The 15843-nt window shown below is 36.6% G+C and overlaps 1 protein-coding gene across 2 annotated transcripts in view; it reads right to left on the bottom strand.

Moving 5' to 3' along the window:
• Window positions 1–14963, bottom strand: part of LOC134538859 (rho GTPase-activating protein 1) — a 35202-nt gene extending 20239 nt beyond the window's left edge. The window contains exons 1-5 of one of the 2 annotated variants that reach the window (XM_063380424.1): window positions 14772–14944; window positions 12860–12973; window positions 8070–8370; window positions 3033–3251; window positions 1537–1635 (exon numbers count right to left, since the gene is read on the bottom strand). In XM_063380424.1, coding sequence (XP_063236494.1) covers window positions 1537–1635; window positions 3033–3251; window positions 8070–8370; window positions 12860–12973; window positions 14772–14820 — 782 coding nt within the window. In that variant the 5' untranslated portion in view covers window positions 14821–14944. Of the gene's footprint in view, window positions 1–1536; window positions 1636–3032; window positions 3252–8069; window positions 8371–12859; window positions 12974–14771 lie in introns of both variants that reach the window. The other variant, XM_063380425.1, reaches the window with a different exon arrangement.
• Between the last annotated feature and the right edge of the window lie 880 nt (window positions 14964–15843).

Genomic DNA, 15843 nt, shown 5'->3' with positions numbered 1-15843 from the left:
TAACTTCTAATGTGCATAAGTAAATGCACCTTTTATTATTTTTAAATTATAATTAAAATTGTAGGTGATCTTTGAATTTGATAAAGGCCAATTGGTGGGCTGTAGTAATGCTAATTATTGGTCACAAACATAAGCTGGTTGATACAGCACATCATTAAAACGCTCACCATCTTTAAACTGTGGAAAATTTAGAAACGGCTACAAGTCTAAGTTCTTTCCCCGTTTATAATCTATGTTATTGCATAATTTCAGCCCTAGCAGTTTATTAGTTTTTGCGTTAAAAGACAGACACACATCATTAGATTTATAAATGTATAGATCTATAGAGATAATTTACAAATACACAAAAATCAATCACTTCAATTAAACATTGAAGTATTCATACTCACAGGAATCAGCCGATAAAGCTACTACATCTGTAAATAGTTGTTACAAGAATAATAAAAGAACCTAATTATCTTTACAATTAATTTTTTAATATAACATAATTATATATAACTTTTAGTGAATAAATTATTTAAAGACATGTATTTAAAAATTTAATAAATGCTGATTTAATCTTGAATAAGGTGGTAAATGAAGATGTATAGAAGAATATGCTTTAACCAAGGATGTCCAAGTCAATTCCTTGATTCCTTGTCATCCTATATTATTAGATTATTAAAGGTATTGAAAAATCATTAATTAAAGGTGCAATTCTGTTAAATCCTTGTCTACTTGCATTTACATTTAACATAGTAATGCTATAACAAAAAAATTACTATTATTCAAAATTACCTACACAACTTAAAGAATCTCACATTTTGTGTAGGCTACAGTGAAATAAATGTGCAAACTGTAGTCAATGGCTCCCAACACTGTTTACTTACTGCCTCAAAGATATGTTCTTAATTCATATTACAGTGTCGATGATGTGGTTAGAATATTATGGACGAAACCAATTTTAGATAATGACTAATTTGAATTTACTCACCTTTTAGTTTACTTATACCCAAAGCCCAAAGTTTATATTAGTCAGCTAGTTTAAGGTGATGAACTGAATATATTATCATTAAACAATGTAACAACTTATGACAATTTCCCCATGACTGATTGTAGCAATACCTACATATCCATAAACACACTGAATTATTATCGTTAATATCCTAGTGTGCCTACATTACGCTATGTCAGCAATGCTGAGTACTTTGACAGAAATATCCTCAAATATCTGCACATGTGATGGGCGAGAGCTATGTTTGCTTATGTTTTATACTTTAGCTGCTAAAATTAGACAGAAAATTCGGGAAAGTTAAACGTAAACCCTAAAACCAACCTACCTACCTACCTAATGATACAAAATCGTAAAGAAATCAAGACAGACACCCTACACAAACATACATTTTGAACATAGAAATTATACAAGCAAAAAAATGTGACTGTAAAACAAATATTGAAACTTTTAATTACAAAATATGTGATATAGCGAAACCTTTGAAATATTTCATTGAAGGCACAGAGAATTCTCACACAGCAATCTTTAGGACTGGCACTTACTCCAACACAGGCTGAGGAATGTTGAGCTGATCCAAGTCTAGGTGCTGTTTCAGCTCGTGGAGGTAATTTACGTACATGATTTTACGTCCAAACTTCGCACTGAAAATAAAGAACACACACTATCAAGCTACTGAAAGCTCACTTACTCTAAATAATGTACTTCTGTAATTACTTTGTGAACCTTTTTTCTGGCTAAAACGTTATGGATAAAGACTCCAGTGAAACAGACACCTGCCAACAAGTTTATGCAATACCATATAATCAAAAAATTAACTTTTAAGTTTTTCATACCTTTTTTTTTTTCCTAATAACTAAATTCTGTTAGGTCAGTAAAGTGCAGAATGATGTTAAGTATGTGTCACAAGATGATTGTGTAAAACAGACTGTTTATTCAAAATTTGTGAAGTACTCACCATTATTAATTAGACGAAAGACTATCAGAGTTCGTGAAAAGTCAGTCAACTTTTGACTATCAATTCTGCAGCTTATCCACAGAACTTACAGCACTTAAGAGTAAGCTTGTTTAATGTTTCTCTCTAAACTAATAAAACATTGGCATAAATAATTTTATTCTGTTTTCTGATCCTTATGTGTAAGTCTGGGACGAAGTTATGTGCAAAAGTTGTATGCTCTAAATGTACTGGCTTTTGTGGTCGCAAGATGGCCATCCCAATGACTGAATTTTTTTCAAGTATCAATAAAAAAATACGTTAAGATCAGTTGGTGTCGGAGAGACCTTACTTTAGTAAATTAATCAACGATAGTAACATTTTTTTCTGAAACTTCAGTAATTTTCCAACGCCCGAATTATTCATGCAAGTGTTTATGTATATCCAATCCAGACCAAATTTTGAGATAGCCGAGGTGGTCTGGGGTGTGATAACACTTACCTATTTGGAAAATGAATTATTTTCATTAAAAAAAAATGTGCATTTTTTAATAGTGCTCCGTTTTACTGGAACAAATAAGGGCATTACTTTGAGTGGGCGGGTGTTAAAGAGTGTTTGTCTAGATAGTCAGGATACAAAAATTTTAATCTGACATTACTTAAAAGTGTATTTTAGTTATCCATGGACCTCTTGCCAATCATTACCCCACTTTAAAGAATTTCGCATTTAAATGAACACATTTCCAGAACCCCAAAAAAAATTAAATTAAATTATTAGTAGCAGTTACGTATACAGTACATTCATTATTAAGAACAAAATGGACGGTCTCCGGGTAAAAGGTAACAAGTCAAGAATTCACTTTTTGCAGGAGAAACAAAAAAACTCTTACAGATAAAAATTGAATTTAAATACTTAAATTTTTCTTGCATTATTCTTTTATTTACCAACATAGTTGCCAATGATTAAAAATTCATTACATATTCTACGTATACTTTTAAGAGTTTATTGCTGGAATAAACTAAAAAATCACCAAAATGTGACTTGTTACCTTTTACCCGGAGACCGTCCAAATATGTAGTTTTCCAAAGCATGTGGTGTCGCACCGACCTGATGGCGGCGCGGAATATCTGCCAGACGACCCTGATGAAGTTGGTGGGGTGCACCAGGTACAGGGCCTTGAGGTTCTTCTTGTACTTGCGGTCGAAGGCCCGGTACGCCTGCCACAGCCACGAGAGCGAGGGCTTGTTCTTGCTGGTGAGCCCGTAGTGGAAGTACACCAGGCTGTAGTCCTGCTCCACGTACTTGTCCAGGGTGTACATCAGGTACCTGCGTCACAGTCGCGCCAACACGCCCGCTCACAGTCGCGCCATCGCAAAACAACACGTATCCCCCAGAACCAGGTAGTGACCCACCAAGACACTCTCACCGAGGTGAAACTTCTTTGGTGAAGGCGCTACAATTTTCTAGCTTTACGAATATTCAGATTGCATGAGGGGGAACAGTTGGGGTACGTCAGGGGCGCAACAACTAAATTTCCAAAAGGGAGGGGGGGGGGGGGCAATATACCTTTTTATAAAGAATCATCGATCCCCCCTATTGAAGCGGGGGGGGTCCCAGGAAAATTTGTATTTCAAGATGGAAAATGGTGCTATTTAAGCAGTTTTATTATCTAAAAATTGATTACACAGCACTTTCTTTGCTTCAAGGTTTCAGAGGGGTGGCAAAATACCCTTGCCCCCCCCCCCCCCTTCCTGTGGTGGCGCCCCTGGGGTACGTGGTGGGGGGAACCAGTAGAGGAGAGTGCGCCAGTGGTGACGCCGAAACAACACATGCGCTAGCGGTCGAATGGGAAGACGGCTGGGAGAGGGGACAGGTACGTAACGGAGCATGCTACACGCTAGTTGCAACGGCCGGAAGGGGAGACGGCAGGGGAGAGGTACAAATGATGCAGCAGTGACGCTACAGAATTCTCGTAACGCTGCTTGTGTTTGTCTGCTTCTCTGTTTGCGTAACGGCTAACGATTGATCAACAAAATTAATTTTCTATTTATTTTAAGCACCTCAGTTTATTCATCTGTATGGAAAAGAGTTATTGATTTCTGCAAATAACTTTATAAGAATCATTCATTTTTTTGTGAATAGTGTGATTTAAAATGTAAAAAAAGATGTATAGTCTTAAGAGGTTAGCTTTTTAAGTGTAATTTATTTTTGGTATGAGAACATTTTTTATTAGAAATATCAAAAGGACTTACAGATTTTTGAGATAAATGTAATTTATGTTTGGTTGGAGTGTTTTTTTTGTTCATTTTATTCAGCTGAAGATCGTGAATTGACATATTTGCTTTAAAAATAATAAGGCAGATGTAGATAAGAGGTATTATCAAAGGAAACATGGGAATAAACCGGCAAAGGCGCCAAAAAGTGCCAGTGAATAGATGCGAGAGTATAGGGTATGGAAAAATGCATTTTTTTCTTTTGAAATAATACCTGCATCCTTACAATTCTCAATTAATACCTCTTGTTCAGTAAAAAAAAAAATACTAATAATTTATCTCTATTTATACCTAATAAGCAAGAAGTTTAACTACTGTCGTATGTGGACTCCACACAAACAATTTTGTTAGTAGGAAGGAAAAAAATTATATTGCATAAACCTTTTAATTTCCAAAATCATAATCACAACGAAACAAGTGTACCAACATTGGGTAGATCAGTCAATATCCCTACTTTGTGCCAAGCACTATCAACATACTGTTTTCCATGTAAAAGCCAGCTTTCGTAAAAAATGAGGGTTACAAACTTGGTTCTATTTTTTTAGTTTTTTTTTATTTACGAATCTTATTAAGTTTTTATTTCAGATGACGGTGTGCTTACAAGTCGAAACAAGGAAAAATATTCATTCTGTTCTAACTTACTCAGTTTTAAAATGTCCATTCACACTAAATGAGAAGATAGTTAAACAAGTAGAATAAGTCAAATGATTACATAAATACCACATATTTAAAAAAAAAAAGTATATAGTATATATTCTATACAATAAAAAATTAAAGATACTATTTTGGAACAGTCAAGCAACTATTTAAAACTAATTATTTAAACTGGAGAAAAGTAATTTTTAAATGTCTTGAGAAAAGTATTGCATGCAATAGTCAAAATGTCTATATTTTAATAAAGAAATGCCTAAGAACGCAACTGTCTGAGGTCAAAACAGTAAACAAAAACCTAAAAAAACACTAACTTTGCACTGCTTGAATTTTTCTTTATAGATTATGACAAGATGAGGAAATTTAGTACACAACTAATAAACATAGCAGTGATGTGACTTGGGAGGTTTACTATCTACATGTGAGTTATAAAGGTTGAGTTATAATTTCACCGACAAACTTTGGTTGAGAGTTGGAGCTGAACTGCAAGTAACAGAGAAAGTATTTAAGATGGAACACCAAGTGTCTGGATAATGATTACTAATTAAACAAAGCTCTAGAACCATCGCAAAATATTTGTCACTTTGTAAAAATATTTCACTGAAATAACTGGAGGTAACAACGTTGTTTCCATACTTTTTTTTTTGACGTATTGCTACTCCCAACTACTTCAAAGAAATCATTTTACGAGAATGACAAGTTTTGTAAAGATTGTAGATTTTTGTTTGAATTAACATTAACCAGATGGCCAGTGTTCTCTCTAAAATAAATAATCATTGATTCGCAAAATGCCAGTTTGTTGGTCCAATTCTGACTCATTGTTTTTACCATATGAACAGAAACAATTGAATGTCCTGGTAATCACGCATGCAAGCTCGTATGGTAATCCTTCTCTTTTCAGCCAGGTTGCATAATATTTTATTAACTCATTTATTCTAAAGTTTTACAACTTATTTTCAGCACTACAACGGAAGTTGATTTTAGAATACAATAACCTTTTTAATTTTATGCTTTTTTTTTGGCATGTGCGAGAAAGACTTTTTTGAATTCGAGACGAGATCGAGAAAGCAATTTAAAAATTCTCGTGAATCGAGAAATCTGTACTTTAGTTAACAGGATAATATGATCCAAAAAAGTAAAACTCAATAATCTGACAAACATACATAATTATACAATAATTTTATCAAGTATCCACAATTGCAATTGCAATTACAACTTTACCTTTACACTCAACAGTTTATTTGCCTACTGTCGTATGTAAACATACGTTATTGATTCCATAGTCTATACAGTTTCCTTGAGCCATGGACGGTACTTGATCATGAAAGTCTGAACATTCGCCACTATCGATATGTCACTATCGATACGGACCGCAATTTAAACATCATGTTGCTTGTTATATACTGCTGGCCGTGTGTATAACCTAAGGCCATAAAACAAAATGCAATCGCGGAAGAATTCTGCAGTCATGTTTATATTTTTATTTTTTACCGTAACGTTTTACGTTGATACTTGATATTGATACCGAAAATGATTTCTTTTTAACTTTAATGTTGGTTTTATTAACGGAAAATAATCATTTTCTTCTGTACTTTAATGTGATAACCACAGCACAATTCATTGTTTACGTTTACCGTTTCATGTAGTGACTTGTGAACGGAAGTTGTTCGTTTTTAACTTTTTAATAATTTATCGTGTATTCTACCATAACAAGTATATTTTATTTTATTCGATCTACGTTACGTTGAAAATATGTTAATTATTTCAACACGCAACGCAAAATGCTGCCTCAATATATTATATTACCTAACCTATTTCTTGTTTACAAAATTCTCGAAAATTCCGAGCCAAAAAAATTATCTCGAGACGAGATCGAGAAAATTTCTGTCTCGACTCGTTCTCGATGATGCCGAGACTCGCACATCACTACTTTTTTTGTTAGCATTTGAATATCAAGAATAAGTTTACCAAATACATGATTACGATTTGCTAATAATATTCCAAGTTCACATTTTTTAACAAAATCAAGTTCTCAAAATTACACACTTATTGTTGGTTTTCATTTTTAAACACATCCACAAAATAACACCAAGTTTCCGAGTGAGATTGTTACGCTGTCTCTCAGCATATCTCATATTGCTGCTTAAAACTCACAAGTGTTGGTATTCATGTCAAGTCACATAGTAACAAAGAGATACACAACAACTAAAACAGAAACTTATCACTAAATACCGGTTAAATGATAACTGGGCATAGTTCTGTCTTCTGTACAGTGTTACGGCTGCAGTAAACTGTTATGTTGCAGCCAGCAACTCGTCGGGAAACTCTGCCGCAGCATTAACGCAAGAACTAATCCACACTTGGACGTACGATTTTTGGTGAATAGTTTCCGTTAAGACAACCTTTAAGTTTCAATAAAACTGGAAATAGTGCTTTTTAAGATCACTGCTTCCTTAACATTGCGTGTTTACCAGCGTACAAACTTGCAATTATAGTCTGTATGACTATGAACATTAAAACCTTAAAATTATTAATTGCGCGGTGAATCATTGCTGGTCCCGTATTCTAGTCACGTGGACACAAAGTCTTAACATTCACAGGGTGGAAAGGAGGTAGGCATAGGACACTAAGACATAATATTGCTGCAGCGAGAGTTGCGCCAGAGGTGCGGCCCAGCGAGGTGTGTGGAACGAGCGACTGGGGAATCAACATTTCTTTAAGTGTAGTTAATTATTTTCCATCTTAGAGAAGATTAAATTGTAAGTGACATAAGTAGTGGCCATCAATAAAACTATGCGAGAAATAAAATCTTTAATCGGGCTATCCTTTACGAACCAGTGGTAAATCGTAACAGTGTTATAAACCACGCAACAATCACAAGGATGCAATACATGGAAGTAGTATTGATTTATGAACCACGCAAGAGCACAATGCAGAAACATGTCACTTTGCTCCAAAGGCAAACGACTCGAGTTCGCTAACTTGACACATGTTGGACGGGAGTACCAGTTTTATCGAAACTTAAAAAGGTCGACTTGACGGAAACTGTTCACCAAAAATCGCACGTCCGAGCGTGGATCAGTTCTCGCGGCGATGCTGCCGGCAGAGTTTTCCCGAGGAGTCAAACGTGACGTCGTCGTAGACTGGCCGTAACACCGCGCAGAATTACTCTCTAGTTAGCCAAGTGCACTGCCGGGAACGCGGGAAGGAGACACGGCACCTGAGCAGCAGGGCGTGGTCCAGCTCCCTGCCGCCGGGCAGCTTGCAGGCAGACACCACGACCACCTTGCGGCCGTAGGCGTCGTCGCCCACCACGTCCACGATGCCGTGCCGGGCCGCGTCACGGTAGTCCTCCTCCTCCTCGTCGTCGGGGAAGCTGTAGGCGAGGCTGTCCTCGCCCGTGGGCACCACCGGGGCGCCCACCAGCTGCTCCTCGAAGTTCTCCTCGATGGTGCCGTCCGACACCGGCGACTCCAGGTAGTCCAGCGCGCTCGCCTCCTCCTCCTCCTCCGGCGTCGCTCCTTCCAGTCCCGCCAACAACCACTCAACACAGTCTCCCTTTACATTCAACATACATCAAGTAAACAAAAAAATTTGTCTGTAAAGTCGGTTCACGGACGATAGTTTAACGTGACGTCATAACAAAACATCGATGAAATGATTGCATACTTTTATGAATAAAAATTGAATCATTTTTTATCGAATTATCAACTATTTTGTATGGATACAAAGGAGGAGTGAAATGAAATCTAAAATTTAATCGATGAATTTACTTTTTATTTGCGCTCGTTAATTCAAATATGTTTATTACTTTAACGAACAGATTATTTTAACCATTAACTTTTATACATGTTTGCTATTTAACTTCTTCAAATTTGTGTTATTCGGTTAAGGATAGGACGATGATTGGAAAAGTAGGAAACGAATGGGAGTGTTTCAAGTTTAATGTGCCTCGAAAAAGTCAATTCGATGGTTGTTCCAATCGAGTGGAAGAGAGATAGATGTAGCGCAAGCGTACAATGAGCGTAACGGAACACAGCGTAACGGGACAATGTGCATTACAGGACACTTTTTCGTGCGTGCAGCCGGCATTCATCGATTTATTAGACGTCACGTCAAAAATGGGTGAAAATATTCAAATCAACAATTCCCCCGTCATAAATACAACTTTTCCTAGATAAATTTATTTTAAATACTACTGTAAACGTAGGGTACGCCCAAGTTTTTAACCTGCTGATGCATGATTAAAATAAAAAAAATTTTAGTTGAATTTTTCTGTTTGGATTAATCGGATGTCCGGACGAGAGGAGTCTGGATTCCGGATTAGCGGGACTCTCCTGTGTACTGTATCTCGTATTTAAGTTTATCCCTTGCTCCTGAGTGAATGACCCTTGAGTATGTGTTGATCCTGTGGTACATGATGCTTGCCGTTTTAATTCAATACACATCAAAAATATCCTGGTCTAACAAAAACTTTAATTTCTCTCGGGTACTGCGGAAATTTTTTTTCCTTTCGTATTCAACACACGATCATAATTTATTGTTACATAACAAGTTTATTTTGTACCCTGGATCTTTCGAAGTACTAAATTGAAACAGCAAGCACCATGTACCATAGGATAAATATATATAGGATCATGCCATCAGGAATAAGGGGTAAACTTGGATACGTAAAATGGAAAATTTTATCATTTAGATAAAAACACGTCTACGTGTAACTCCATAGGCATATGTAAGTATTTTCTTTTATTAATTTTCACCACGACCAGTATTCATAAAAAAAACTGTCGAGTTGCATGCAGTTGTAAAATACATGAACTTGGAAGTGTGTTTTTCTTTGGGGAAATATATAACCAAGCTATCATTATTCTTACTATCTGTTGGATATTATATACAATGTACACAAGACGTGTTCATGCAACACATTTGGCATTCGCTGCATGTGTCGAAGCTCTGATTGGCCGAAGCTTAGCACTTCACAGCACAATGCATTACATCGCTGTGCAACATGCTTAATGCTGCAACACAAAAATGCACCTTTTTGCTTTGCAGAGGGACTGAATACGAACAAAGAAACTTTCAACTGGCCACGTGATGGATACAAGATGTGTGCATTTGCATAAGACCATGCAGGTATATATATTTCAGATAAGTTATATTTGATCAGGTCTCAAAGCAGCAAATGCAGTGTGCATAGCCCACACACTGTGATTACGAATGTCATGAAACAAATAAACCAAAAACCAATCTGCTTATAAGTTTTCACTAAATCTACATTTAAAGACAGCAGAAATGTTTCCAGAAAACCATGCACTTTTTTCAAGACATTTAAGAAAAAAAAGACTAAGCAAGCTCAACCAATTACAGTAGAACCTTGTTATGTTTTTTCAAGGGATGATAAGGAAAAAACATTATAAGCAGGAAAACATAAAAGCAGAAACATTATAACAGGGTTCTACTGTACTCATCATTATACTAGAACCAAGAAAAGCATTTAACTTCAAGCTACTGCTAGTGCAATAAAGCCAAGCAAATATTGAAACATAAAAAATATTGTATGAATAAACATAGTTGTAGTTGTAAGCTGCCCACCAAACAAGTAAGCACAAACAGCAGATATATCACACGATAACTGCAAGCAAACCAATGACTTTGTACAAATCTACCCACACGCGTACATTCATTTCTAGTTTCAGGAAAAGATACCCAACAGAGTTGCACAGACTTAGTTCTCAGACACGTGCATAGTACCATTGAAAGTCAACAAACTTATTGCTTCTCAATTAAATTAAACATAATACCTATAGGATTACAAAGATTAACATGTCAATTTGAAAGGCAAAAAATTTAAATCAAGATTACTACTTCCTTTCAAATGGTGAATGATCCATCATACAAATAATATGCTGCTTTACGTTAATTTATATCACTGCAATTTTGAATACAGTGGCAAGATGTTTAAGGCCCATCTCGTCAGGTTTGTATTTGTCAGCGAGGTTGGACTGTGTGATGCTCGCTGACGCTTCTAGCACAGTATTGACTCTAGACTGGCGTACTGTCTCATCGTCCATGCATAGGGAAGCTATGAGATTAAAGCGGTACCTGTAATATAATATGGCAGAGAAATGATGATAATGGTGTAATTCAAGTCCCTTTGAATGACTAAACATTATTATTATTTTAGCACTTTTCACCCTCCTAAAAAGACAGTTTAAAAAAAAAATACGGAAGCCGAACTAGTCACCCGTCCTCAGCGTATTACTGTATGTTTTTGGTACACAGACACCACTTTGATATCTCGAGCAGTTTTTAAAATGCATGCACTGTTTTTTTCTGACGGTTCAGTCACCATATGTGTGCCCGGGTACATAGGGCCCATTATAATAATGATCACCTAAGTCCGACATGGCATTTAGGTTGTTTTTAGTGATCCCTTTTTACATAACTACAACATGGCTTCAAGAAGCATTCTCTGTCTAAACTGAATCAATAACATTACACATAGAGTGATCGCCGCCATTAAAATCACTTTGTTCAACTTCAAACTTCCACCACCATGGCAAAGTACTGTAAAGCATTAAACAGAACATTACACTATCACACACTGGATAGACTTCTGTAACAGATGACCCACCCCCCACCCGTGATTGGTTAGAATAACACTATTGTGATAATGTGTCATCTTTATCATTAACAGAATGCAATTTCACCAAAAGAAAATGGGTCCTTTATAGCAGGTCATGTGTTGTCATTCGTGCGATCACAGGTTGTTGTCTGTATGGTCCAGCCTGCACAAGCTTGTAATTCTTGACAGTCACACTGTTAACAGCACACATGAGTATGAATGACAAGCAAATATAAGTGTGCATGTATTAGTTTCTGTTAAAAAAGAGAACATATATTTAATTCAAATCACTGAAAATTGACAAATATATACATACTAATTTTGACTATGGCATACCAACTCATAATTTCAGCTTCTTTGAGAAATAGTAAAATGTTAACATTGAATCTAAGGCTGAAGTACTACAAGCTAGACAGTATTAATAGCTCCAAGTTGCTTATTTTTCATGAAACTGTATAGGTATGTAAATCTCCTTGCTTACAGTAACCAATTTGTTCTCAATTCTGTCTCAATTAAATCACCCGAATTCAAACGCAACAGATCAGCATAAAAATTTATCAGCAGAACAACAGAATTACTTTGAGCTTAGTGGATTTTTACTTAAATGTAAACGAAGCTGCCTACATATTTTTCACAGCAATTTTCATTTCAAAAGTTTCATATTCTGTCAAAAGAATCTGAACAAGACCCAAGCCTCATTCACTTTATTCATTCACACATCAGAAGTAATCATTCAGACCATGCACATCAAACAAGGTGGTCAGTTATCACAATAACCCATGCCAATTACAAAAGCATACTACTTTTCTAAGAATGTGTTATTTACATACGCTAGCCAGAAAAAAACTGCCGCACTGCGACTGTTACTGGAAAAAGCTTTTAAGGACACATTTAAAAAAATTAGTGCTTTTCAGAAATTAGTACAGTAAAGTCTCAATTAAAGCTTTGCTTAAACGAGGTTCCATTTTATTCAAAATGACTTAGAATACCATTCCCAGCAAAAACTGTTCAAACATTTTCTTGAGGACTATCAAAATAAACTAACTGGTGTTGAAAGCATTAATAAATTTAACTTCAATGATGAAATTTACTAGTTAAGCGAATCACGAGGAGATGTAAAAAAATTTACACCGAAAAAAGCTGGAAAAAATGTTATCCCAAAAATGAAACCACTGGGCAAACGGAAAACCAAGACGATTTTCGAGTTACATCCGGTTATCAGATGTTCCCACGCCAACATTAACTCGGATAATCGAGACACTACTGAACCGACTGGTGCCAATAGGGAAGGTCGCGGGGAAAATACGAGCAGAGGGGCAGAGCTAACAGCATGCTATGCACAACAGACAGGCGGCTGCGATCGCTAGCAGGCATGCCACCCTTACCATCCGTGGCGACCGCAGAATGTTGCAGCTCTGTGTCGTCAAACTCCAGGTTTGGCTCATAGTCATGGTAGTCTGACAGACTGGGGTACGGGTCCTCATGGTCATTATGAGACGCTGTACAGAGCAGAGAACACTGGGTGACGCACACACGGCTGCCCGTCGGCGGGAACACGCTTTGCTGGAGACACCACGCGTAGCTCTCGTCACACCGTGCACGACACTTGTGGACTTCGACCGCCACGAATCCCAGAGACCAATTTATATAACATATCGACCCACCTTCTATAAGAAGCATCTATCTCAAAACAGAGATTCCTTTTTTTTTTTTAAAAAAAAAAAAAAACTTCATTTTCCATTCTGTTTTCCATCAATGAATGTTTGTATTGTAAAAACTTGAATTTTCAAACGTATTCTTTTGAAATTAACTGTGCGAAGATTTCTGTCACGCAACATATGGTAGCAGATATGACAAGATAGATACTACTAATTACCCCCCCCCAACCCTCCGCGGTCCCTCAAATATGTCCAGGAATCATTTAAATCATATAATGATACTGGCAACACAGCAGCCCAGAGTATGTTTAATGGCTGGCACATTGTTTCCTATTGTGCAAGATTGCAGAGGACGAGAAGATAACCAGGAGTGCTAAAAGGCCCACATGTCGAAACACACAAAGACAAACATCAGTGAAAACTGCTGACGGATCCTCTGTGGTTGTGGTCGCTGACGCGTCACGCTAACGAGGTGAGGATCGTGAGTTTTATCCCAACCCCCAAGCATGAGTTTAATTTACGTGCCTAATGGTTATAAACCCTACTATAATCTCGAAGGTACCATTGCTCTAGGGCTGCGTCCAAAAAAGTATTTCGGGAATAGCCATGACGTAATAATATTACCGTTTTTTCAACTACATTGAACACAGTATAAATTTACAGTGTAAACAAGTGCTCCTGGTGGTTGTTTTCGAACTTCTCACAAGCGAACAGTTTTATAATATAAAACTGAGGTGATAGGAAGGCCTGGTAATAACTACATACTCAAACACAGTTACATTGTGGTGAAAGATTGGAAATACAAGGAATTTGTGGAGTAATCATTTAAAAGTAGTAAAATATGGATTAAGCAAAGGCTAATAGGTACAATTGTACATCTCTCCAAAATTATATTGTGTAAAATGTGGCAGAATGTAGACAAAAACTCACAATGTTAGCGCAAAATTAATTTAATCGTCCATTTTTTTTATACCTAGTAAATCAGCACCATTCTACTTACCCCAGTGCACGGAAGGCATGCCTGTCTAGTCACATTCTATTCCTGGTTAATCCTTGCTATTTAATATATTTAAAAAAATAAGGGATAAAATGCTGCAGGTTGAAAGGAGCACCCTTCAAACGTACAAATAAATGAGATATTAAAAAATCATTTAGCTTATCAGTAGTATTTGTTTTACTCCTGTCCCTTTTCATTAGATTTTAATGTGAGGAGAGTTATAAAAACAGCAACTGTAAACACACAGCTTTTGTTTTTAGGAACGCCCCAAAATCCACAACTGCCTTACCTTCTATATAGAAACCCTTAGCACATATACAAATGTAGGCCAACTACTATATAGAAACCCTTAGCACGTATAAAAATGTAGGCCAACTAAACATATCTCCAGCAAAGCCTGATACAGATTCGAATCACACTTACTCCGGACAAGCACAAAGAACTAACAAAAAGCAAAACAACATCTACACAACTACAAGTTGGGCGAAGAAGTTTACCCCCTTTTACAAATAATGCATACGGTTACTACCCAAAAAAAAAAAAGAAGCGAAACCTGTAATAATATAACCTTTTAAAATCTACTTAAACTTTAGACTTTAAAACAAAACATGGTAATGCGACTGAACGAAATACGGGCTATACCTGTCAAGCCCCTTGCAGAACTAAACGGTGGCTGATAGTCGGCTTCCATTGTACTGCAAGTCGTATTAAGTATCTAAACACACGAAAAATCCGAAAAATATATACTTTTCATCAGCCCAAACAGACATTACCATTACAAACACAACAACCGCTTATCTAACACCTTTTTTTCCTTCTATTTTCTATTTTAACATATGGAATCAGATGGACCAACCCTTGAAAAATTAAATCAAACATTTAAGACAACTGAAAATAAGTTCCCATAATACACATTTTTGGAATCAATTTAATTTATTTATTTTTATCAGCAATCTGAACTATTAATTTATTATGTTACGGGCCTCGTCAATAATACATAGTACCAAAATTAACACTTAATAATCAAGAATATATGCCGGAGGAAGTCCCTTTCGTAATCTCTAAAAGAAGTTGTCGCTACCTCTTCATTCGCCCAACATGATGGACGGGAAACCAAAAAGACTCACGAAGCGATTTTTTTCTTATTTTCCTAACGTAACTAAAAACTTTAAGTGTATTTGGGAGCGGTTCGGTTTAGGGAGGAGACTAAGTGCGTCTCAGGCCGAAGCTTATATTCTCTACACATGCAGGGTATTAGCCATGCAGAAGGGGTAACATGCATCATGTACTTAGAAGGGATTGGCCAGCTACGGCTGCGATTGGCGCCATGACTAACTCCCCTCACTGACTATTCTAGACTAAAACTGGATAAGTTGGGCCCAGGTAAAACCTGCATAGACACAGCAAAACCCTTGGCCCCTACATGCAGGATGTAAAAGATCTAGCATTAAAATAAAGCAGGTTTGTTATAGGTATAAACAGTGGGATGGTTATGAAAGAAGAGATGAACAGAGTAGAAAGAAACTACTAAGCAAGTGGGCAGGAAGTTGGATATGGCTGTCCGCATTAGTTTGGGTGGTGCTGGCTCATTTGGGGGCGACTTTTCATCGTTTTCCACCGGGCTGCCAGCCAGCCCAACTTAAATAATGGAGAAGCAAAAAGAAAAATAACGGTGCCTACTAATTAAATTATACAGGTAATTCTAACTTAACTA

This window comes from Bacillus rossius, chromosome 14 (genome assembly GCF_032445375.1).
Source record: "Bacillus rossius redtenbacheri isolate Brsri chromosome 14, Brsri_v3, whole genome shotgun sequence".
Classification (NCBI taxonomy): Eukaryota; Metazoa; Arthropoda; class Insecta; order Phasmatodea; family Bacillidae; genus Bacillus; species Bacillus rossius.
This window is presented reverse-complemented; position numbering and strand designations above follow the sequence as displayed.